Here is a 26,280-nt window from a genome sequence, read left to right as displayed (position 1 = left end):
ATACCTGGGCAACACACACACACACACACACACACACACACACACACACACACACACACACACACACACACACACACACAATCTTTCCTCTCTGCATTTTCTTTTGCACAACCTCAAGCAAGAATCTCAGATCTCTCGTCACCTAATTTACATTGCCTCTCAAGTCATTTGTGCCCACCATCACAATAATTTCATCCATCCTTTCATCCCCTCTTAACTGCCATAGCCACACTTTCTATTGTCCCTCCAGGCAAACACTCTTCTTGTGCACCACAATGCTAATTAAAGAAACAATTGTTAATGCTTGAAATTTTGAAACTGTAAGTGTTCTAACCAATTTTGAGAGAAAGTAAACAAAATAAGGCAGAATTTACTAATAAATAACATTTTTTAGTTATTTACAAAATGTCAACAATTGCATGCTCTAAAGGGAAAAATGTGTAAACTTACCACCAAATATATGATTCCTGATAAAAACAGGCACATTCCTCCCATAAGTGTGGGCAGCATAAAACAGCTTGGAATTCCTAAACTACAGTAATTATAATCATCGGTCAGGCCATTTTACTATCATAAGCTGTTAAACTTGAAGTAATGTGATTAATGAAATTAATACTTTATGCAACATGATTATAAATCTAAATTTTAAAATATAATTTATAATAATGTCAATAAATAATTCTTAGTAATATGATTTCATTATTACATAATATGTATGGACTGTCATAATGACTAACTATATGCATTTGCAAAGTTATTTTTTATATTAATAAAGGAAGAGCCATAGGGCTTTATTTTGGTGACATAAATTACAGTTGACCCTTGAACAAAGCAGGATCAACATTTCCAAGTCTGTGGGGCTTAGACGCCCCACAGACTTGGAAATCCACATATCACTTTTGACTCCAAAAACTTAACTACTAACAGCCTGCTGTTGACCAGAAGCCTTACTGATAACATAAAAACAATCAATTAACATATTTTGTATGTTATATGTATTAGATACTGTATTCTTACAAGAAAGTAAGCTAAGGAAAGAAAATGTTATTATGAAAATCATAAGGAAGTGAAAATACATTTACAGTACAGTACTGTACTGTATTTATTGATACCATAAGTTTAAGTCCTCTGCTTACAAGATGAATCATATGTCTGTCAGTACCTAGATCAATATTGTCTTATATGATACAATACACTGTAGATGTTATATGTATTACTAATATTAGACATCAAAAATGAAAAGATAATGTGAAAAAGAAATATTCATATTTATTTACAGGTATAGTGATTCATGCATTGAAAATGAAGAAGCAGCAATATGATTGCTTCACGATAGCCTAGTCTATACAGTAATGAATGAATCGTTAAAATTTTTGGGCTAATTAATTAAACTAATTAGTAACAGTTAATTTTATGCAGTTATGATTTAATACTGCATCTTTACATTTGTTTACATTTCTCCCAACTGCAAATGGCACCATGTATGGTCTGTAAGTGTTTCTGTGCATAGGTTGTGATAAATTTTAACATTTTATAATAGATTTGTGTATGCTTCATGGTAGTAAATGATAAAATAGACTAATATCTACATATATTTTATGCAATCATTACACTTTTTCTTTATTTTTATGATATTTCTAGGCCACGCAGTTCATCTGTGAGTTTGTTTGTTTTTTCGAATTGTCACAAATCTTCAATAAATTTTACAATATGGTTATTGAAAAAAAAAAAAAAATCCACACATAAGTGGACCCACATAGTTCAAGGGTTAACAGTATATAGAAACAGTGAATATTAAAGATGCACCTCCATAGCTCAGTCGTTTTAGACAAAGCCCTTTGGTCAGAAAAACCTGGGTTCGATTCCTGTCAGTGATATGAGGAACCTTTATCTGGTCTCTTTCAATGAAAAATTAAATGAATTTAGCTGGTCTAATACGGTGGTAGGGGTTTCTTTTTCAGCTGGAAACTCAGGTTTTTCATTCCCCAGAACAGACAAATTGGCTCCATGAACACATGCATCTACAGAACATAGGACACACTGGGAGGCATAGGGCCAACCACCTTATCCTTGAGATAGTTGCTGTTGCAAGAATAAGGAAACCTTGACACTGTAAAAGTAGTAGAGATATTAAACATTAAAGCTTTGTAAATTTTGACTGGAGAACTTATGAGAATACAATCCTAGCCATCGAAGTTGCCTTACTTTGCACTACTTAAAGGAACATGCCCATTGCCAAAGCATCCATATAATTCTCCTTTTATTAGTGCATTTGATGGAGAAAGCCATATGCTTTTTCTCTCAACAGAGAGTTCACTTATGAAAAATACAACTCGCTGATATTGGATTGCTTTATTACTGAATGAGAGTTTTTGCTCTCTTAAGAACCAACCTATTCAAAACAGCTGGTCAGGACAGTGAAGCTTTTATCAAATGCACTAATGAAAGGTGAATGTATATGGATTAAAGAATGGAAAAAGAACACAACCGATGCTTAGGCAACAGTTGTGTTCTTTTAAGCAGTGCAAGCTAAGGCAACTCTGATGCAAGGATTGTATTCTCATAAGCTCTCTGGTTAAAATTTCACACTTTTATAGTTTCTACATATTTAGAGGGTGCTTAACAGTCAAAGCTGTATAAATGAGAGGAGACATCCACATAGCCTTTAAAGGAATGCAGAGAACAGATCAGGGCTTCTGATCTAATGTCCAATCCCCCACCTTCTCGTGGCACCTTGATAGGTACCTACCTGGATACTGAACGAATGAGTATGGGCTGGCAATTTGGGATTTATCCGATCAAATTGCATCCTTATTTGTTCAACCACAATATTAAATGATGGTACAATGTGACAGAATTTCATGTTGGCTGGGGCATCGCCTGGTTATCTCCCCCCCCCCCTGTTGTTTTTGCCAGGGAACAAGGGCAAACAGCAAAAAGTCAGCTATTGGAGCAAACCCTAAAACACACCCCCAACTCAACATCAATAGAGTTCAAGATCGGTACTATCAACATAAGAGGCATGAATGGCAAAGAAATGGAGCTAGCTGAGGAATTGGATAAGTACCAGATCGATATAATACGGGTGACTGAAACAAAAAAAGGCAAAAACTGGTGAGATCTTTCTGAATAAATACAAAATGTTATATTCAGGAAAAGACAAACAAGGAAAAGAAGGAGTAGCCATAGTATTCAACACTAAATACGAGGCTAGTCTTCTTGAATGGCAGGCAATTTCAAGTAGAGTGATGTGGGCAAATATCAGAATGGGGAACTGGACAATGAGAATTATATGTGCCACACAAGGTTCTACTAAGGTAGAATTGGAGGAATTTTTTGAGGCTTTAGAGAAAGCAACTGACACAATGAAAAAGGAAAAGTTGGTCCTTGTTGGGGATCTAAATAGCAGGGTAGGAAATGATTGTCAGATATACAAAAATATTTTGGAAAAATTTGGAGAAAAGAACAAAGCTAATAATAATGGCAAATACTTGTTAGATTTCTGCTCAAGACATGGACTAATTATTACTAACACCATGCTCCAACATAAAAATGTGCACAAATTCAAATGGAGAGAAGATGCAAGGAATAAGAAACGTCTCAAGGACTATGTTACTGTTGATAGCAATGTTTTCTTTCTGGTGCAGGACACTAGGTGTACAGAGGATTTGAAATTGGAAGTGATCACCATACAGTCTTGAGCAGGATAAAATTGAATTTCATATTGAAAAGAATGACATGTAAGAAAGTTTTGAAGCGAATAAAAGTTGAGCAACTCTCAGATGTGAACTGTAGATTGAAATATACAAACATTATTCAAGAAAAAATGAAAGAGTTTGAGAACAGGAATCAAAAATTGGAGATTCTGTGGTAAGATCTGAAGGAAACATTGATTGATTCAGCCAGAGAGGCATGTAGTGAGGTTGTCTACAAGGATAGAAAACTCAGAATTCCTTGGTGGATATAGGAAGTTAAACAGGCAGTAAAGAAAAAGAAGAAAGCATATCAAAAGTTCCTGGCAAATAAGTCAGCTTGTGCTCCTAGAGAATACAGAGACAAATGTAAGAAAGCTAAACACTATGTAAAACTAGCTAAACAAAAGTCATGGGAAGACTTTGGTAAGAACATAAAAAAATAAATATCAAGAAGGTGGCAAGATATTCTGGAGGTTATTGAAAAAGCTCAGAAATGGAGGAAAGAGTGCTGTAAAAGGAGTTAGAGATGATATGAAAAGGTGATATGAAAACTGGAGAAAAAGATATCCTTGAAGTATGGAGTAATTACTTTGAAAAATTGCTAAATGAAACTAGCAGTGATGACAGCACAGTGATAAAAAAAACACTGACCAGGCATGCACTCAGGAATATATATATCCATAGTTGAGGTAGAAAAAGCCATCAGAAGCCTGAAATGTGGAAAAACTGCTGTAGTAGATGATATTCAACCAGAAATGCTCAAGTATGGGACTATAAAATTCTTAGTGTCTGCACTGCATAGTTCGGGGGGCCTGACAGAGGGACAAATTTCAGATGATTGGAGTAGAGCTCTCATAATATCTGATATATAAAAAGGGAAAAAAACTGAATGTGAGAATTACAGAGGTGTTTCTCTACTGAATGTTCCTGGTAAGATTTATGCCAGTATACTTGAGAAACGGTTGAGAAGGATTATGAAAGAGAAGCTTGGTAAAGAACAAGCTGGATTCAGGCCAAATAGAGGCTGTCAGGATCAGATCTTCACTTTACGACAAATAGTTGAGAAATCATGGGAATATAACAAAGATCTGTATTTAAGTTTTGTAGATCTGGCAAAAGCATATGACACGGTGCCAAGAGAGAAGCTATTCAAAATGCTACAGTTGTGGTGTCAGTGGGGCATTATATCAAGCAATACTTAGTCTTTATTTGAGTTGTAAGTCAGCATTTAGAATTGAAGGAAGTACAGGAAGATGGTTTAATGTTAAATCTGGTGTGAGACAAGGATGTACATTATCCATGCCCTTGGCAATGGGTTCCATTGTGAACATGAAGCCAAAACACCAGCTGGTTGGAGAAGAGATGCTATCTACTCAGCTACCAGGCAAGGAAATTTCAACTATACTTCAAAAAATTAAGGAAAAATAGTAAAAATATCTTATCTGTATCTTACTTCTCTGTATAAATTACATTAAACTGCACTGCGATCTGCTCATGTTTTATGCAATTCTCACCCGAAAAAGATTGTAAACCTATAGCACATTAGTACTATGCATGGGAATGAGCTTACCTATTCCTTCTAGAGCAGTGGTCTCGAAACTTTTCGCCGTGAGGGACACATTGGGTACTTCAGCACTGTTCAGCGGGCCATAGTAATAAAAAACTCTAGAACTAGATATGAGTTTTATTGAATTATTACTTTGCATATTTCAGTTAATATGCTTACCCGAAATATCCAAAAAAGAAGAAGAAAAAAATTTTTTTATTTAAAAATTTTATTTTTTTTTTATTTCTTTCAAAAAAACAATTTAGTAAAAATTAACAAAAAAAATCTTATCATGACAATTTCTACGCGTGAACTGATACTTTTTTTAAAATAGCCGAATTCATTATTTTCCACTTGGGAAACAATTTGTTTAAATTTTTGCTAGTCGTTAGTTTTTCAACCGAATATACACCGACAATTTACATGTAACTTTTTTTTTAATTTCGTATAACTTCGAGTTTTTTGTCAATAAATACAGATCGGGAAATTTTGTTTTTATTTTGTTTTTTGCTTGTTAGTTAATTTTAACTGTGTTTTTACGGACTTTTTTAAGTGTTCTTATTTCGTGCGACATAATTTTTTTTTGCTGATAAAAAAGTTTATTCGGATGTACTTTTTTTATTTCGTTTTGAATTCTTTTAAATTTTTTTTCTTTGTTAGTCCATTATAACCGAAATTTTTACGGTCTTTCTGACTTTTAGAGTCAGAAAGACCGTAATTTGGATTACGGTTATTTTTTGCTATTTGGGAATATATTTTGAACACAATTTTAATTAATGCATTTGAAATCTATCAACACCCTGTTTTTTTTTTTGCAGATTCTTATTGAAAAATTAGTCCAATTGGTGGGCTGGATAAAATCATATCGCAGGCCGCATCTGACCCACTGGCCGTAGTTTGGAGACTCCTGCTCTAGAGGGTAAAAAGTGTTAGCAGATATTTATATCATATTTTTAATATTTAGATAGCATTTATAATTCTTTATTGCAGTAAAATTATAGAAAAATCAAAAATTCATCTATAAAACTGATCGTAGATGGATTTTTGATATTTCCAACTCAATTTTCATTTTTGCAACATCTTGATATAGTTCGCCCACCGTTTGGCATTTTGCCAAGAATAGTCGATTCATGCTGAAGGGGAGAAAGAAATGAAGGATGTACGAATTGGTCGCCAACATGTGAAATCATGTGCTTTCTTGTCTGTCGCTGTACTAGTACTAGCTTGATTTTTGTTGTCGCTTTTTTGCATTATTTTTTATTATTAATTTGTATGATGGATCCAGTACAGTCAACAAGCTATTGAAATGTTGTTAAACATTTCAGTAGCTCTCGCAAAAGAATATTGAATAATGTACTGACATTCTGCGAAAATGAATCGTCTCCTTGTTCCCCTTTCTCAAGTCATAAAACGTGCAAGTGCAATTGCTGGCATATCGGGGTCGACTGTTAAATGAATTCGTAGGCAATCACAAGGTGAAGGTAACCCAAAATTTAAATCTCCTAAAAAAAAGCGCCAGAGTAAAGAAAACCATTGAAACCGTAGCTTAGCTTTGAATGATTCTGATGTAGACGTTATAAGAAGAACTATTCACGAATTTTAAGTGATCGAGAAAAGAGTGCCAGCTGTTCCGAAATTGATTCCTGTGGTTAAAGAAAAAAATTAATTTTCTTTGGAAAAGAGAAACTTCAAGGAAAAAACTTCATGAAATTGGATTTTGTTTTATAAAGTCCCAGAATAAAAGGAAACTTATCATGGAGCAAAGTGACATTGTTTTATTTAGAATGCAGTATTTGAGAGCAATAAGACGTTTCAGGGAGGAAAAAAAAAAGCCAATTGTGTATCTAGATGAAACTTGGATTGATAGTAATTTAAATTATGGAAAATGTTGGCAGTCTAAAGAAGAATGTGGAGTGCTACACACTGGAAATGCCTCGCGGCGCATAATAATTTTGTGTGTGTGGGGGGTGGACAAATGGGTTTTTTACCGAATTCAAACTTACTATATAAAGCCAATTACCATAGGCAAATGAATTCTACGATCTTCGAAAAGTGGGCAGAAGAAAAACTGATTCCAAACCTTCCTAAAAATGCTGCTGTTGTTATAATTGATAACGCTTCATATCACTCTATTCGATCGAACAAAGCTCCAAATTGGTCTAATAAGAAGCAAGTTCTTATGGATTGGCTCTCTGCAAATAACATTTCTCATTCCCCAGATATGCAAAAAATTGAATTGCTTAATTTGGTCAAAAGAAACTCACCCACAACTATTTAAATTCGACACGATGCTCAAAGAGCATGGATTTCTAGCTTTGAGGCTACCACCATATCATTGCAATATTAATGCTATTGAGTATGTTTGGGCAGAAGTGAAAAGTTTCATTCGCCATCGCAACGTTACTGGAGATATTGACATGTCGAAACTTTTTAAGCTTTCAGAACAGGCGGTTGAAAGTATTACAGTTCAAAACTAGGGAAAATATTGCTTTCATGTCACTGCATTGGAAAATACGTATTGGGACAGTGACGAATTATCGAAGAATTATGCGAACCTTTGGTGATCAGTTTAAGTGAAAGTGATGGCGATTCGGATACCGATTCAGATGACTATGAAGATTTAAAGGATTTGATAATGGTATTTTTTCCAACCTTTTTTTGCATGGGTTTGTTAAAAGAGTCACAACAAGCCATAAATAATTAATCGGTTTAGGACATTAAAGTGTCTCAGTTCTCTCAACTGTAAGTTTAGAATATCTAAGTTCATTTGAAAAAATTTCTGTTTTTCTGTATAATTATTTTTATTTTATAGAAAATTTTCTTAAAAATAAACTTAATTAAATTTTTGTTTTATGCTATACCTTTTTTAATTTTGTTAATACTCTACGTACATTTTTCCAACTGTTAAACAAGCAAAATAGTTACACTTTAAAACCTACAATGTTCGTAAAAGAAAAGCTAAATTTTCTGACCTGTAATAATAAACAAACACATCCCAGAAGACAGATTGATTACCCTATTATCGGAATGGATTCTCCTTTTTCTGACATGCGCAGAAGTGTCGAGAGACCTCTAATCGGTGGGCGAACTATAACCATGTAATATTTATAATCACCAAGCTGTGTTTAATGATAGCAAAAACTGAGGTAAGTCAAAAGTTAAAGCATGGTTTATGAAACTTCAACCTGTTTTTGACTTATATACTGTAAACATAATTTTTCCCTAATTTTACCACTACAAATGGTCTCTTGAAACCAAAACTGACTGGACTACTTTTAATATGGATCCTACTGTTAAAGTTGCATCTTACCAGTGCAGATATATTACTATTAGTTAAGATAATTTTTCTATTAAAATGGTCTGAGTGAAATTTAACCACATTAGGACACGAAAAACCTTTATAAGGGAATTTAGCCAGTCGCATATGACAGCTGCAGGGTTCACCCTTCCAAAAATTCAGGTTTTTCATCCTACAAAACAGGTAAAATTGCTGTTAGAATATGCACAATTTACATACATAATACACTGGCCTAGCTTTAGCTGTGATTTGGTATTTGTGTTTGCACTGTGGGCAAAATATTAATAACAGTTTTATTTGTCAATGTAATTTTGAATGCAGTTCAATAAAAAAAAAATAAGGTAATGTTGCTATTTATCAATATATGAAGACAAATCTCCTTGTATGCAATGAGACCACCATCATCCTGTTTACTGAAAGCTTGAAAAAGTTCCATGTTTACTCTGCAGAGCAGGGTTTTTAGTCATGTAAAAAATAAATAAAAATACAAAAAAAATAAAATAAAATATGAAAAAAAAAATCATAACCTGCACATGGTACTAATTGTACTATATGTTTACAATCTTTTACTAAAAAATTATAAATGGTGTAGAGCTGTTGCACAAACGAAATAAGAATTCAGCAATAGGGACTGATGGGATATCATCATAGATGCTGAAAGAGTATTTATCTGAAATGGCAATTCCTTTGACTAGGATATATAATTTGAGTCTCAGAGGGTCATATAGAATACCGATAGATGGAAATTTTTCATTTTATGGAGGGTGGAAAAAGGACAAGAGGACATTCTTGGAAGTTGAAAATGAATGAAATCAAGAAGGGGATGAGAGAGGGAGATTTTTTTCTCAGAGAGTGGTGCATGACTAAAATGGATTGGCATTGGATATTGTGTGTGTGTGCAAGTAGTGTGAATGAATTCAAGAACAGGTATGATAGCTAGTGTGGGTAATATGCAGCCTCACTCAATGAGACCCTGAAGGTCTCTCTTAATAATAATAATAAATGCTTGGTCATGTGCCTCTGTCATTATATAGTAATTTTCAGTCTTAAGTTTGATATTCTCTGACAAATCACAATTCAGGGTTATGATAATAATTCCTGGTTGGCTGGCTGGAATTTGATGAAATCTGGTATTAGGATCGCTTAAATTTTGGTTTCATTCAGACCCTTTTGATGGCAACATAAGCAAAACAAATTTGATGTCCACAATACAACTGTTTTGATAATGAATAATTTTACTATACAAGAATACTATTATGAAATGCAATATTCTGTATGAAATTCTGATTTATTGTGGAATGGGTTGACTGAGTCAGTATGAGTGCTCTGACAGTCAATGAGTTCAAGGAGAGGTAAGCATAACAGATATTGTGTGAACAGTGGGTCTCTTGCAAAGAGAGGACTCCATGGAGGTACCCATGCAATAATATATTTTTTACGAGGTAGAACAAAGCACTTTTGATAATGCTGCAACATGTAGTTAAATTCTGCATAAGTGATTTTGATGTTATTTTTCATGCTAAAAGTGTTATCTTATTTATCAAGTTTCAAAGCAATAAACAAAACACAATTTGAACTTGCTTCAAAGTACACTTTTTTTTATTATTGGTATTAAACTCAAAACCTATAATCAGCTCAGTTTTTCATATAATCTATTTATATATTTAAAACTATAATGAATCTTTATAATGATGTTCAGAAAAGATAAAAAAACTGGTAAACTTGAAAATGTAGTAAGAAACTTACCACAAATATAAGCTAAATCTTACATAATAATTTTTGGCAAATGGTCCCAATCTTGAAATAAGAGAGTGATATTTCTGAAATCTTAAAAACAAATAAAACATGAAACTATTTTTTATACTTCATATGGCAGATGAAACAAAAAAGTAATTAAAAAATTTAGCACTATTTTGTAACAAATTAAATATGATAAGACATCTATACCAACCACTTTATTGTATTAATTTAAAAATCTTGTCTATCTGCAATGAATATTTTGTTGGGATACAGTAACATCAAAGTGACACAATATACAGATTCTCATATTTCCTTGTGACTATAATTTAACATTTTTGAATAGAATGGAATAAAGAATTATTGCCAAATACTAAAATTCTGTACCATAAGTCTGGTCTGAACAACTTGTTGTGGACCATTCAAGTTTCAACATGGTGTTGAAAATATTATGCTATAGTCTGATAAGGACTATAATGATATGGCACAGAAGCGAAAGACATGGAGATGAGAAGGGAGAGAAAGAAGTGTAAGAGCAAAAGAGAAAGAGAAAGAAAAAGGACCAAATTTTGTATGGTGACTCCATGATTGTGAAGAGCATGATGAAATACCCTATGTAAAAAAAAAGTGCCCGGAAACCCCATTCTGTAACAAATATGGAACGTTCCAATAGATCACATGTGCCAGAATTCCTTTTAAAACTGCAGGTGAGCTCCTCAGATATCGTACAGTACTGTATATCATCTACTCATGAGACATGGACACATGTGTTGAGCTCACTGCCTTCCAACGAGGTGTTATTATAGGGTGCCATATTGGCAACTTGTCCATGTGTGTGTGAGTGCAGAAAAATTGCAACACCCACAGTCAACTGTTCAAGACGTTATTAGTAAATGAAAATGTGAGAGACTTACGACTACCAAGAAACATTCAGGAAGGTCATGTAAATTGACAGAAATCATCACCAATGAATTACAAAGACCATTCGTAAGAAACTACACAAGTTAAATTTCAATGGTTGAGCTGCTACATACAACCATTAATAACTTGTACAAATGCGAATAAGCGATTTGCTTGGTGGCAAGAACATCGTCCATGGATCCTAGACCAATAGAAACGAGTAATATAGAGTGATGAGTCATGCTAATAAGCGATTTGCTTGGTGGGAAGAACATCGTCCATGGATCCTAGACCAATAGAAACGAGTAATATAGAGTGATGAGTCATGCTACATTGTTTTCAAATCTGATGATGATTGCTGGGTGTGGTGTATGTCAGGTGAACAGTATCAGACAGCATGTGTCATCCCAACTGTTAAATTTGGTGGTGGCAGTGTCATGGCCTGGGGATGTTTCTCATGGTATGGACTCAGACTGTTGCCGGTTGTGGATGGAAATATGAATGCCATGAAGTACCAGGACATTCTAGACAATGCTGCACTGCCTACACTTCACCAGTTTTTATGGAAATGGGCCTTCTTGTTTCAGCACGGCAACACGCTGTCCCATAAAGCACATGCCAATTCGACATAGTATGAGGATATGGGTGTACATAATTTGGAGTACACAATGTTAGCTTCAATCCTATAGAGGCCAACATTGGATTCGGGTTAGAATGACATGTTCAACTTCTGTGTCTGAACTGACCTCTGCTTTGCAGTAAGAATGGAAAAATATACCTGTGATTAGTTATCAGCATCTCATTGAAAGTGTGTCAAGGAAAGTGTACAATGTAACTGTGGCCAAAGGTAGGCCAACTCCTTATTGATTTTGCAATAAATGCAGTATCATCTAAACAGCACTGGTGTCTGGACACTTTTTTCCACACAGGGTAGTGTTTTCCTGGGATTAAGATGAAGGATGTTACAGATGCTGTAAGGATGCAGAGATGGCCAAGAAAGACATTATTCTGGCTAGTACTAATGATCCAGCAGGTAACAAGCATGGTATGTGAAAGGATTGAAAGAGTTGCTAGTACAAGTGAATAAGAAGAGTGAGAAAGTAAAAATTGTGACTGCTGCCAAAGTACAATAGAGGCAAGCTGAGATGAAGAGTTATGAGTGAATGAGTCAGTGAGTAGGTTGTGCAGAGGAATGGTGTAGAGCTTGTGGAGTGAGTTTGATAGATGGAAGATCTTATTTAAAGCAGATGGTTTGCATTTGAACTGATTCAGAATTAGGTGTCTTGAGAAAGTGTTGCTGGGTGAGAGTTCAGAAGTGCAGAGTTGGGGAAAACTAGAATGTTTGTGGGTAAGAGGATGCAGCTGAGTGTGGGTCCAGACAATCTAGAAATGAGTAAGTGGGAGGTGATCACATTATGATTTATTTAGTTCTCCAGGTTCTTAACTAATGGGATAATCAACAAAAGTGTCAGGAAGGTCTTGGAATGAAGGGGAAAATTGTAGTTACATATACTAATGCCAGAAGTATTCAGAATAAAGGAGAGAAGTTTTTAGCGCTGATTACTTGGCCAAAGGTTATAAGCATTGGTGAGACATGGTTGATGGAGGATGATACAGGGACAGAATGCAAGGGATATAGTATTTTCAGAGAGAACAGAATGGGAAGAGAGGTTTTGCTAATGATAGCAGAAGAAGTGAGACAAAAAGAATAAAAGTATATCAGGAGGACAGAGAGCAGTTCATTTTTGGCTATCTGATATGAGACTGAGCAACAGGATGAAATACATATAGTTGGACTGTTGGGGGGGGGGATAATAAGGGAGAATTTAGATGGCATACACTGGCAAATTAGCACAAGTGCAGGTTAGGTAATTATTATGGAGGAACTTCAACTATGAGGATATAGAATGAAAGGAGGAATGATCACAGAAAGCAGGAAGAGAAGGAAATAGAATTTATACAGCTGCTAAGAGATAATTGCCCCTAAGACTGCATGTAATGTAGCGGCAAGAGATTCGAGAGTGTAGGATCTGGTCATAACAACCAAGAACTTCATGCCCCCAATGTATCTGCATAGCTTCCGCTTGAGAAAAGCAATCATGTGGTGTGACCTGGGAGAGATTTGCAGAATTTTCTTATACAGAAAATAATGAATTACAAAATATAATTATTATGATAAACTGAGGACTCAGCTTAGAGCAGTGCCATACCATGAAAATTTGGAGGTGAGTGATGCTAGCAGCACATCAAAGATGATTAAGAGATGTTTGAAGAAAGCAGTATTAGACTGTATACCCAGATTCAGGAAGATAAATCAGTAGGAGTTAAATGAATGAATAGCATAATTAAGAAAGAGCTGCAGAAAAAGGCATGGAGAGAATTCCAAGAGAAAGGTGATCAGCAAGTCCCATAAGTAGTATATGAATGGGGAGTTGAAGTTTAAAAAGCATATTGCAAAGGTGACCAAAACAACACATCAGATTACATGGTTTTTGAAGAACACACTGACAAGCAGTGCAGGAATATGTAGGTTATTATTATTTCCTTTTATATAGCTTTAATAAGCCCCATCTGGACTGCTGCATGCATATCTTGTCATCCACATTCTGTGAGGGATGAAGAAGTGGCACACACAGAGAGAGAGAATCCAGAGGGGAGTGACCAAGATTGCAGCAAGTCTATGAAATGCTCTCTATGAAAATAAGCTGAAGGTCTGTAGGCTTCAAAAACTAGTTGATAAGCAAAAAATAGGGGAAAAGATAGAGCAACGTAAGCTATTCAAGGGATTTTATATAATTGACAATGAAGACTTTTTTTCAATACATGGCAGGAGGTAAAGAACAAGGAATTACTCCTGGAAACTATAAAAGTATGATTAGCAGGGATGTTAAGACTTAGCTTTTTTTGGTTTCAGGGTTGAATGAATGTAACAGGTTTCCCAAAATAGTTGTAAATACACTGGTATCTCGCTAATCCGAACTAATAAAAACCGCGCTCGTTCAGATTAGCAAATTTCCCACCCAAGAGGCAACAATAACTAGCGCTAAAGACAAAAATAATCAGATTCTAATGGTACATCAATTTAATTGTGTAAATAAATGAATTAACTGATAGAAAAAATGCTACTGTACTGTAATATAAAACGTAAAAAATAATACAGTACACAAGTTTATTTTAGTAAAAAATTTAGTTTGTATGTATTGTTGAGGATTCTGATTTAATAAAATTGCATAGTTCAGTACGTAACTTAATTTGCATAAAAAATAGAACTTTCTTGTACACAACACACAAAAAAAGTTTCATAAAATAACACACAAAAAAAGTTTCATAAAATAACACACAAAAAAAGTTTCATAAAATAACACACAAAAAAAGTTTTTTTTTTATTTCTTTGTAAAAAAGTCACTGATTTTCTTTTGCTTCTTGGAAACTAAACGTTTTTTCGAATGCTTCTTCTCGGAGCTGCATTAGCAATAAAATTTTGTGGAATGCATATCATTCTGCTTAGCCCTCATGCACATATTAAAACTGTCAACTGCCTCTTCACGCTTTACTTTTTTTTCTTTCGAATTCTTTATCATCATCATCGTCTGCTAATTCATTCTGTAGCGTCATATTCATAATTTAAGCATCTGATTTGATTTCGAATTCACTTTCGGTTCTACCTGTAATGCATTCCGTAACATCTGTTTGTGAAATTTCAACATTTGGATTTATATTTTTAACCAAAGTATGCACGTTTTCAATTTCTGCTTTTTATGTATCACCGTAGTTATCTTCGTAAATTCTAGAAGGCCACAGTTTATTCCATGATGCTCGACAGCGTTGATTCATGACGACAATACAGTACGTACTGTACAGTATAAAAAAGCAAACGTGAACACACAATAAATCAAAATAGGCCTACAGTGTAACCATACAATCGACAGTATGAAAAAATAAATACTGTACTGTAATAATAATAAAATAAATAATAATAGTTAAAATAATAAGTATTAAATAAAAATAATAGTACACAAAATAATAATAAGTAATAAATAAAACTTTTTTTTCTTTCAAACCGCAGTTCGGATTACTGGAGGGTTCGGATTAGCGAGATACTACTGTACTTCATCAGCAAATGAGTTCAAGGAGAGGTATGATACTGATTGTGTGAAGAATGGTTACAGCAGGTCTCTCACAATGAGTCTTTGATTCCATGGAGATAAGTGAGAAATAATACCACTTGAGACCTAAGAAACTTTTTCAATCTTGCTGAATGAAATTTTACATTTCTGTTTTAAGAGTAACTTCCAAAAGTGTCTAAAACATCTAGGAGCTAGTCTGTTGTTAGTATAGTTCTTTGCATGAACAACACTGTTTCTCTTGTGCATTACATTCATCCTTGACGTATTTACAGAGATTTTCCTCTGACTGGCTAACAAAAGCACAACTAAAATGAAGGTGGTTTTATAGACTCCTGGGCATTTTATCAGGTCTACAGTGGTTAACAGCATCTAAGACTAAATTTCTTGCAAGTGAACATATATTTATTTCTACTCTACCTTGTACTTCAAAATTTTAATGGACATATTGCTTATGAAGAGTTAGGAAAGTAAGTCCTTGCAGTCTTTCCTCATTAAGATTATATTCTATAGGTAAAGGTATGCTTCTGAATGGGAAAATCCAAACAGCCATCATGCACCCTCTTCACATCGCATCTTGAAAGCAGTTATATTCAAGCTGTACATTTCCTACTAGCCCTTTTCCTTCTGCCCTTATACAAAGAGTTACAGGACTGGAGCAAATTATTTATTCTTAAATAAGTAAAAAAGCATTAAAAATACATACCTGCTATAACCAAATCTTCTATATCCACATAAACATTCTAAAATCAGAACAACAATACCAACAAGACTGTGCAACTGTTTAAGGGCATAAAAACATATCCAGTAGTTATAAATATAAATAATAAGAAAACGACAGTTATAATATACTAAACATGTTTTTTTGAGGGGGAGGAGGAATAATTCCAAAATTACTTCAAAAATATTGGAAATAATTTATGCTTACCAATGTATTTACATAATATGATTTGACACATAATGTCAATCATATTTCATGATCATCTTCAGTGGACACTAAAACAAAGTGTTACAATCAAGCAGAATAAATAAACAAAAAAACAATGTATATGATATAAAGCATAATAGGTGAACTCATTAGAGTCAAAAGACTAATACTCTAATGAGATTTTCACTCACACACACACAGAGTTATGATTGTTTATGAAGGTTATTTAATAAGATTACTTCCCAAAACTGAGATGGTTTATGACAGTTTTTTATTTAATATATGGCTCCAACTCAGAAAAGACTGTACGCCTATAATACATTCATACTGTGAGTAGTGGACTAAATTTTTTTCTTCTAATTTATTAATTTTATACTTCTTTTTGTATTTTCATTCAGTTTTTAAAAAATCCAAAAACACTGGAGACCAAACATGCAACTTTTCATTTCAGAACTCCGATAAAGAGGATGGTGGTCTCACATTGGATGATGAAATTCATCTCCCACCTAAAGACAAACAAACATTCACACTCATGGTGGGATTCGAACTGACAACTTACTGGTTGGAAAGCAGATATGCTAACCAACCATTCAGCCAACAAAACGCAAAGTTAGGTTTGCTTGATGAATTAGAGCTTCCCAGCTTTCTTTATATTATTTTTCCAGGAGAAAACATCTTTTATATGAGACTTTACTCATTTTCCAGTGAATGATGCATCTGGAGATAAAAACACAAGGAAGATCAGATTTGTTTGATATTCCTCATCAAGATTAGACAAAGGTGGCCAAAACCTAACGATGAATTCTATTTCTGAAGATTACAACTGCAAATTCAAATGAATCAGCTTGTGACAATTTGCATAACTGACAATTTTGAGTAGAAAGCAGGTACACATTCAAATTTTTGAATTGCAAGTAAAGGAGTCACATGGCAGCACTCAACAAGATAAAAGGCTTAGATAAGCGAATTGTGTTTGAAGGAAGCTCTTTTCATGAAGAAATAAAGTTGTAAATTTGGATGTCTTGTAATGTCTCAAAGACATCTAGAGAATTTCATGTGGGGAAGAATTATTGGAACGCATGAAGATAGTTGCAGAATTACAGATATTGCCAGAGAGTTTGGAATCTCACATACCATTGTATCCTGGTTCTGGGCAGCATTTCAAATCATTGGAATGTGTTCCAGACATTTGCTAAGAGGATGCCCTTGCTCTACCATGGAGCATGAAGACAGATTTCTGGTTATAACAGAAACATAATCAACGTTCTATAGCAGGTCAGCTTGCAAGTTGGCTCCATTCAGGCATAGGTATGGAAATATCTTGACAAATTCTGGCAAGACATCTGCCAGAATTTGTCAAGATGTCAACAGAACGTGTTGCAGATGAACGTGTCAACAGAACTTGTTGCAAATGTCAGACATCTGACATTTGCAACAAGTAGGCCTATATGTCCAAAGGCCTGTAGTCAGTGTCATTTTATCCATAGCTCATTATAGTGTATGTTTTCAGTGGTGTTATATCCATAAAAATTGGACAAGACCAATGGGCTAAGGTACTCTATACAGGTGAGTCAGTGGTGTTATATTAATAAAAATTGGACAAGACCAATGGGCTAAGGTACTCTATACAGGTGAGTCATTTTAATCTTTCCTCTGATTCTAGATGACACTTGATACCATCGTGAGAACATTCTTGAAAAAGATAGATAATGGCAGTGCTCAGGTCATGGTGTAGGGAGGCATTATGCTTAATGGACACACTGAGCTACCAAGTGCTAGAAAAAAAAAAAAAAACTATGACTGGTGAATGATATTGCAACAAAGAATGATGTTGCAACATTACACAAGAAGAGACTAGATAGAGTACCTCATGATAAGTTGACAGTCAAACTAGAGCAGATGGGGTTGGATATTAGATTAGTGCATTGGATTGGAGACTGGCTATCTGATAGGTATCAACAAGTTGTGTATGGGGGTGCAATATCCAGGAAAAGGAAAGTCACTAGTGGAGTGCCTCAGGGATCTGTTTTAGGGCCATTACTATTTAACTTGTATATTAATGATATTGGCGAAGATTTGGATGGAGATATTCAGTTGTTTGCAGATGATGCAAAGTTGGGACGAACCATAAAGAGTAGTGAAGATGTTGTGGCCTTGCAAGAAGACTTGAATAAATTGAGTGCTTGGGCAAGCAAATGGGGATGTGAGTTCAATGTTGCAAAATGTAAGGTTTTAAAATTTGGAAAACAAAGATGGGATGCAGAATTTATGCTTGGTGAGAATATATTGTTGGAAGTAGAGGAAATAAGAGATCTGGGAGTGACAGTGGATAAGGATCTAAAATTTAGGGGACACATCGCCAAAATTGTGAAGACAACACAAAGACTTCTGGGAATGATGAGGAGGACACTGACATGTAGAAGTAGGGAGATTCTTGTTCCATTGTATAAGGCTTTGATTAGGCCACACATGGACTATTGTGCCCAGATTTGGTCACCTGGTTTTCAGAAGGATGAAGAGATGTTGGAAAGGGTCCAAAGGCGACTGACTAAGGTAGTCTCTGACCTCTGGAATGTCGAGTATGAGGAAAGATTGAAAAGATGTAATTTGCAGAGTCTAGTGGAGAGAAGGAAGAGGGGAGATATGATAGAGACCTACAAGTTGGTAAGGGGTTGTTATAGGATCAATGGTGGAGAAGTTCTACAGAGAATAGTGGGAGATCAGGGGAGAACCAGAGGTCATACCTGGAAACTGTATAAAGAGGGTGTGAGTAGGGGAGTGAGAGGCAGGTTTTTTTCGTGCAGAGTTGTGAATGATTGGAATGCCTTGCCTGAGAGTGTGGTGTCTGCAGGGAGTTTGAATGTGTTTAAGACCCGGTATGATGAGATGTGTGTGAGATAAAAGGACCTCCTAGATGAGTCTTTGACTCCATGAGGTCTTGTTTAATAATAATAATAATAAGCCTAAACAAACATCTTAGGGAAGGTCCTTAGTAAAAATGATTAGGAAAGAATAATGCTGCTGATGGAGAGTGGCAAGAAGACCACTAGAGAAATAAGAATATTTAAAAATTGACATTTTTTTTTTAATTAAAATGCTTTTTTTTTTAATTTAAGAAGAATCAAATGAAAAATTAATACTAAAATCAGATTTTAGTTAAATATTTGCCAAAAATTTAATTTAAAATATTATAAATTACAAATCTGTATATAGCCACACAAACGAATGTATGGGAACCTATATAACAGATTTATATAGGTTTCATTTATATTTATATTATTAATTAACTTCTGTTTGAAATTTACAGAAAATATCTGCATAAATTAAATAATTTAAAGAAAATCTGATCTCTAAACCGAATAATTTAAAGCAATGTCACTGAATTAACAATGACTTCATTTACTTGTTTCACGAGAACTCTGCAACTAAAAAGTCCCAAAAGAAATCAATAGAAAAAGGATAGTATCACTTTACAAAGGAGGTGCTAAAATAGAAATACCAAATTACAGAAAAACTGTTCTGTATTTTAGTAGTTAAAGTGCAGGAGACCAATTAGGAGTAGATCAGACACATACTAATGATTATTATTCACACAATACCTATTATACCGCTCTGTAAACTCATTTACTGACAAAAACATTAACAGCACCAGGCTCTACCAACTCATATTCCCCACTGTCCCAGCAAAAATCCTAGCATTTACGAGGGTTGTTTGAAAAGAGCAGGAAACTGAAAAGTACTGGGTGAAAGAAAGGACAAGTTGTGTTTTCAGAAAGAGTTAAAAAAAATTAAAAAAATAAGTTAAACACTTTTTTTTTGGAAAAAATCACCTTTATTTCTCAACATAGTCTCCATTAAGGTAGACACATTTGGTTCAGTGAGTTTCCAATTTTTTCATCCCATCTAAAAAGTAGGATTTGTCAAATTGTGCAAAAGAGTCAATGACAGCCTTGATGACATTCTTGTTGAAAGAAAATTTTTTCACACCGAGCCAAATTTTTAAGTTTAGGAACAAAAAGTCGCACGGAGCCAAGTCTGGAGAATATGATGGATGTGGAACCAATTCGAACCTCAATTCATGCAATTTTGTCAATGCAACATCCAATGTGTAGGATTGTGCATTGTCTTGATGAAAAAGTACTTTTTTTGTGCACCAATCAAGGCTGTTTTTTCTTCGGTTCTTCTTTTAAACGGTCCAACAATGACACATAATAGACACCTGTTATTGTCTTACCCTTCTCCAAATAGTCTATCATGATAATTCCTTAGGAATCCTAAAAAAAAAAAGCCATCACCTTCCCAGCTGACAAAATGATCTTCGCTGTTTTTGGTGCTCTTTCTGGGCATTGTCCACTGTTTTGACTGCTGCTTGGACTCAGGTGTATAGTGGTGGATCTAAGTTTCATCTAGAGTCACGATTCAATGCAAAAAATCCTGTGAATTTCAATTAAACATCGCAATTCACATGATTTTCGAATGCGTTTTTGATCGACAGTCAACAAACGTGGCACTCATCGCGCACACAGCTTTTTCGTGTGAAATTTTTCATGCAGGATATTATACACCCATTCAATTGAGATGCCTATAATCTCATGCACTTTCACTTGGTGGGCTACCATAATGATACCATGGATTTTGTCAATCATTTCCTTCGTAGTGACCTCAGTTGGGTGTCCAGAACATGCTTCATCTTCGATGGACTTATGACCACGTTTAAACGAGATGCCTATAATCTCATGCACTTTCACTTGGTGGGCTACCATAATGATACCATGGATTTTGTCAATCATTTCCTTCGTAGTGACCTCAGTTGGGTGTCCAGAACATGCTTCATCTTCGATGGACTTATGACCATGTTTAAACGCATTTATCCAAAAATAAATAGTCTTTCATGCTGATGCAGAGTCCCCAAGAACTGTAACTTGGCTTTGATCTGCATGGCCATCCACTTCTTAAAATAAGTGTTTTATCACTGCACACAAAAATTTGTTCTTATCCATTTTTATGAAAAATGGAAACACGGTCGTTTTAAATGTTTGCCAAACGAGAACTACACGTTGCATGTGGCTAAAATTTTGACAGAGGTCATGAAAAAGATGATACATGCTGACACTGGTATGAATGAACGAATTATGTCACCCTCTATTGGAAATTTACCAAACTTTTCAAACAACCCTCTTATATCCCAATATACTTCTCAAACAATCTTAAAGAGTGTGTGCATATACTCTTGTTCAGTTGCTACTAGTCACATATTGAAAAATTTCTTTTGTGTCAACACCATAATACCCTTCTAGTGATATATATCATGACCCTCTCTTTTTCTGGTTATCAAACTTTGCAACCAACCCACATTTAAATAATCCTCAATAGATGCATTCCACACACTCATTATTCTCTTGGTCACTAATCTCTGGCTCCTTCATAATAGTACTTTATGGTATAAGCAACACCAGAAGAAACCAAAAGTAATTTATTGAGTTACTAATATTTAGCTAGATTTCAAACCAGCATCTCCAAAGCATAAATTGTGGTAAGACACAGAATATTCAAAGTATTGTTGCAGAAACAACTCAAATTGTAACACCGAAAAGGAGTTCAATCACAGAGCCTCTGGGAGGGGGGTAGCAGATAAAGCTCGTTCAGGTCAAGCTAAATGAAAGTTGTTAGAATGACTGTGTACTAGATATTATTAATGGCAAATTAATGCAACCACTTTTCCTACATGATACAGATGTGTTCTTCCATTTAATCCTGTGTGAAGAAGTATTCAGTTCACTGTTCATCATTCTTGATTCACCATATAGATGATTATAAAAGTAGTCATGTTTTTCATGGAAAATGTTAACAAATCAACTGGTCTGTCCAAAGAAGGCTAAGTTGCAGGCTCAAGGCACTCATACACACCATGCTGATCCCTCTGAAAGATCCTTCAGTGGATCCACCCAGTGTGAACAGATGACAGTTGCTAGTTGGATGTGTGGTTTGAAAGTGACATGAAGATTTTTATTTATGAAGAACTTTCAGCTGTAATTTTGCAGTTTAACATTAAGATAACAAAATAAAGATTTATTAGTTGCTAATATTTTGTGGTTTTATACCCAACATCATCAGAGCACTAATGCTTTGTCTTGTCACAACAACAATCATTACTAGTGAAAATAGTTTTAAAACCGCAACAAATAACAAAAAGAACTGAAGTCTGCCATCTATTCTTGGATAAAGAGAAGTTTACAAGTATTAAGTTGATTTTAAAATGACTGTCACCCAGATTTCTGGTAAGTTAATAAAGCTATATTTGTTGTTAGGGGAATCTTCTCTTACATAGCTGCTGATTCTAAAAACAGTCTGACTTGTAGCAACTTCTATGTAGCTCCAATTTGCCACACTGATGGCTGTAATGTAAGAAAAATGTGTTTTCTTACATTTTTCACACTGGAAAACAAATCTTGTGTCAACAGATTCTTCTGTCTGTCCATAGTAAGCCAGTTGACAAGTACAAAGTACTTCATATACTTGTGGATGTGATAAATGATGGAGTTTGTCCTTATGTGAATAGATAAAAGTTGCCAGTTTGATATCTGGTTAAATGTAGTATGGAGCTTATATTTATTAAGTATACTCTAGCTATCTTTGCAGATGTTCTAATGTTACTGTTATCTGGATATCAGATAACAGTAAGTTTTGCAGTCTTTTATTTTAGGGGAAGGAAAAAATTGGAGGGCATTTAGAATTTTTTTTGCTTTTCGAATGTAGCAAGAACAGAAAAATTAAAAATATTGCTAAATAACTTTAGAATTACAATAAAAAGGATACAGTGTATAAAAAGCAATTGGCCATTTATGAAATATACCACACAATCCCACTCCAGCACCAATTATCATAACTGGAAAGAAAGAAATAAAATGGAATATGCAGATTCAAAAAAGCAAATATAAACATGCAAAAGGACAATTTGTTCTTAAAAGCAAAGAGAAAATAACTTCTTTCTCTTTTCTGTAATTTCATTGCCAACAATACACACACACACACACACACACACACACACACACACACACACACACAGATTTATAATTATTATTAAAAATAACTACATCATATACACACAAGATCAAGTGGTATTAATTAATATGGATTTGTCTGCATTCAGACAAAGATTTACATAAACACTATTTGTTAAAGAAAATAATTAAGGATGATGAAAATGAGAAAGTTGATTTTAGGATCATTGTTTACATAGTTCTAGTCCATTAAATAAGCAGTTAAATTCCCCCCCCCCCCATTTTGAGGGATGATAATGTTGTTGCTAGGCAGAGACGTGGATTGTGATGCTGCCATGTTGCTCAGCCAGGAGTTGATTCCTTTGATTTCTGGTCAATATAATTTTTTTTTATATTGATCCCATACAAGAGCAATCAAAGAATCTATATGCACATCAGTGCTGTGTGATGTGCAGGAGAGGTTCAAGATAGAACTGTTATTTTATTTTCTTATTATTATTTTTTTTTTTTTAAGAGTTGTTGGTTGTAGTTATTTTGGAATACTTCATTAAATAAAAGAGCAAGAGGAGAAGTAGGTTCCATCTCTTTGCAGTTGCATTGAAAAGGGTTGCTAGGCAGCTTTTTTTTTTTTTTTTTTAAACAGGCCCATCTGCAACTGGAGGAATGAAGAATGATGGTTTCCAATTCAGTAGAGCAATGAGCATTAAAATATCTGACACTGCATCTGATGGGAGATTTAAGTCAATCAACAAGCAGGATCATCTATGAGCAAAACTACTCTCTTCTAAACATCAAGAAATTTTTCGGAAAATTAGCTCTATGATAAAATGCATTATTTGTTTTGCCAGATTTTATTAAAAATGAATCTTACCATTCAAAACAAATCAACACTACTTCAGACAATAACATATAGTGTTAGGAACCCTGAAATGACTGCAGCTATCTACCATACTCTCTTCCATAGATACCTTAAAAATCACTAACAGTTTTGGACCAGCTATCTGTGAAGCTAAGGGCAGAGATTGGCTTTCTCACACATCTTCAAAATAATAAGGATTAAATGGCCTTAACAGATTATGTATTTATGATAGGCTTACTGAATGAGGCTTCCCAAAATGCATTTCTTGAGTGTGGGTTCTACTATAATAGCTACCTTGTCAAAGTTTTAATATGACCCTATCTAGGCAACTGTGCATAGATTTAGTCAACTTCATTTCTTGGGGAAGAGGAAATGGTGAAGAGGATTCAGAAGTAAACAAGATGAAAACATAACAGTGGAACGATTCTTCCCTATAAGGATAAAGAAAGAGAGATAGTCTGTAGGTTAAAAGACTCAATGTTAATCAAGAAACATAAGGGGCTTATAACTGAGAAGCAGAACAATATTATTATAACTGCAATAATATATACAAAACTTAGGTTCAACATCCATCCTGTAAGTTACTTACAGAAATAAAAAAATTAATTAAATAAAAAGAAAAAGAAAAAAATTGATACAAGAGAGTTTTGAGAACAAGTTGTCAATCCTGGGAGTTAGGCACGATGTGTGGCTCAGATTTTGTCTCTAGTGATGAAACATGGAATGACTAGAATGATTCAATGGGTTTAAGGAGAGATATAATAGGAAACTGCATGATTATAGTTGGGGGGGGGGCTTACAATCTATAAACTGTATGGAACTGAAAATGTTGGTTATTTTTCTCTAGTCTTTCAAAATATTTTATTTTACCATGACTTCAAAAAAGTAATAACCAATTATGACACCTCAACTATTATTATAAATGTTTCTCGATATGAACCATACTACTGTTTCCTAATACACACAATTCACTAACATTTGTAGATGTCACAGTGAAATACTACTTCAAAAAATCATTTCTGATTATTTTTAAGAAAAAAAAAATTTTTTAAAGTGGAAAACTAACTATAGGCACTTGCTACAGCCTGTTCGCTGGCCCATGTACTCCAAGCCATTGTATTTTTTTATTATTACTATTAGTGTCTGATCTCAAACATTCCGAAATACGAAGTGCAGCTCCTTAATACAGTAATTAGAAAACGCTGAAGATTTAAAACTCTATATATAAGGCAGGCATCTTGTTCAAGATTATCGCTGACTGCAAATCACAAATTTCAACCGCAGAAAACTATATTTATCATCTAGACACACACTGAAAAAGTATATTATATATGGCTTTCTGTGCTATAGCGCCTCACTTCAATTCATGAACTTTGGGATATAAAAAATTCACTTCCTTAGATTTAAAATATAATATGATAAAATTTAATAATTTAATACTTGAAAATCATATTTTTATTTAGAAAATATTATCATTATTATTATTTCAATATTCATTTCACAGAGTTCACAGCCAAAGAGTAACAAGAAACACTTAACAACATAAACAAATTTTTGCCTAGCAGATGTGCTCAATTCTGGCACTGATCCAAAGATGTCACAGAAAACGACAAAGCTTCGTAAATTATTAGATATAAATAAGAGTACCATTTTCTTGAGTTCAGATGGAGTTATACTTGGAAAGTTCAGATTTACCAGACTTATCGTAATTACTGCATGGTATTGGGCCCAACTCTTCTATGACAACTGGAACTGATGCTGCCCTTTTGTTCCAAATTCGTTGAATTTCAATCTTCGTATAACTATATTTGGTTACTTTTTCATGCTTATTTACTTTTGCTCTATCATCCTCTGGCATTGTCACGTTAACAAGCCACAGATGATGTTGTTCAACTACATTAATATCTAGCATCCACTGCTTGGGGGGGAAAAAAAAGTCATTTGACACCACCCATGGGCAAGGTGCATTATGCCATGTAACAAGTCACGTGTTTGTAGCCGATATAAATTGAGCAATATGATGCTCCCAAGTCAGCGCAACCGTGTCTGAGAAAGACAGCTATGAAAAGGGAACTGACCGAGTTTGAAAGAAGCGTTGTGATAAGATGCCATGTTCTGGCCTATCTGTTCGACAAATTGTTCAAAAAATTGAGCCACCCCAGGTCAACAATTAGTGATGCCATACTGAAATG

The 26,280-nt window shown here is 34.4% G+C and overlaps 1 protein-coding gene across 1 annotated transcript in view; it reads right to left on the bottom strand.

The window, feature by feature from the left end:
- LOC150103395 (cytochrome b-245 light chain-like) overlaps positions 1-25,424 on the bottom strand; it is a 46,948-nt gene extending 21,524 nt beyond the window's left edge. Inside the window, exons 1-5 of the mRNA XM_090398166.1 lie at positions 25,155-25,424; positions 23,045-23,114; positions 16,007-16,072; positions 10,286-10,366; positions 451-532 (exon numbers count right to left, since the gene is read on the bottom strand). Of these exons, the coding sequence (XP_090254292.1) occupies positions 451-532; positions 10,286-10,366; positions 16,007-16,072; positions 23,045-23,114; positions 25,155-25,203 (348 nt within the window). The 5' untranslated portion in view covers positions 25,204-25,424. The remainder of the gene's footprint in view (positions 1-450; positions 533-10,285; positions 10,367-16,006; positions 16,073-23,044; positions 23,115-25,154) is intronic.
- Between the last annotated feature and the right edge of the window lie 856 nt (positions 25,425-26,280).

The sequence above is a fragment of the Typopeltis vanoorti genome, chromosome 9, assembly GCF_054136105.1.
Source record: "Typopeltis vanoorti isolate ZY-2024b chromosome 9, IOZ_Tvanoo_1.0, whole genome shotgun sequence".
Taxonomy (NCBI): Eukaryota; Metazoa; Arthropoda; class Arachnida; order Uropygi; family Thelyphonidae; genus Typopeltis; species Typopeltis vanoorti.
The sequence above is the reverse complement of the archived record's forward strand: the minus strand, read 5'-3'. Positions and strand labels throughout refer to the sequence as shown.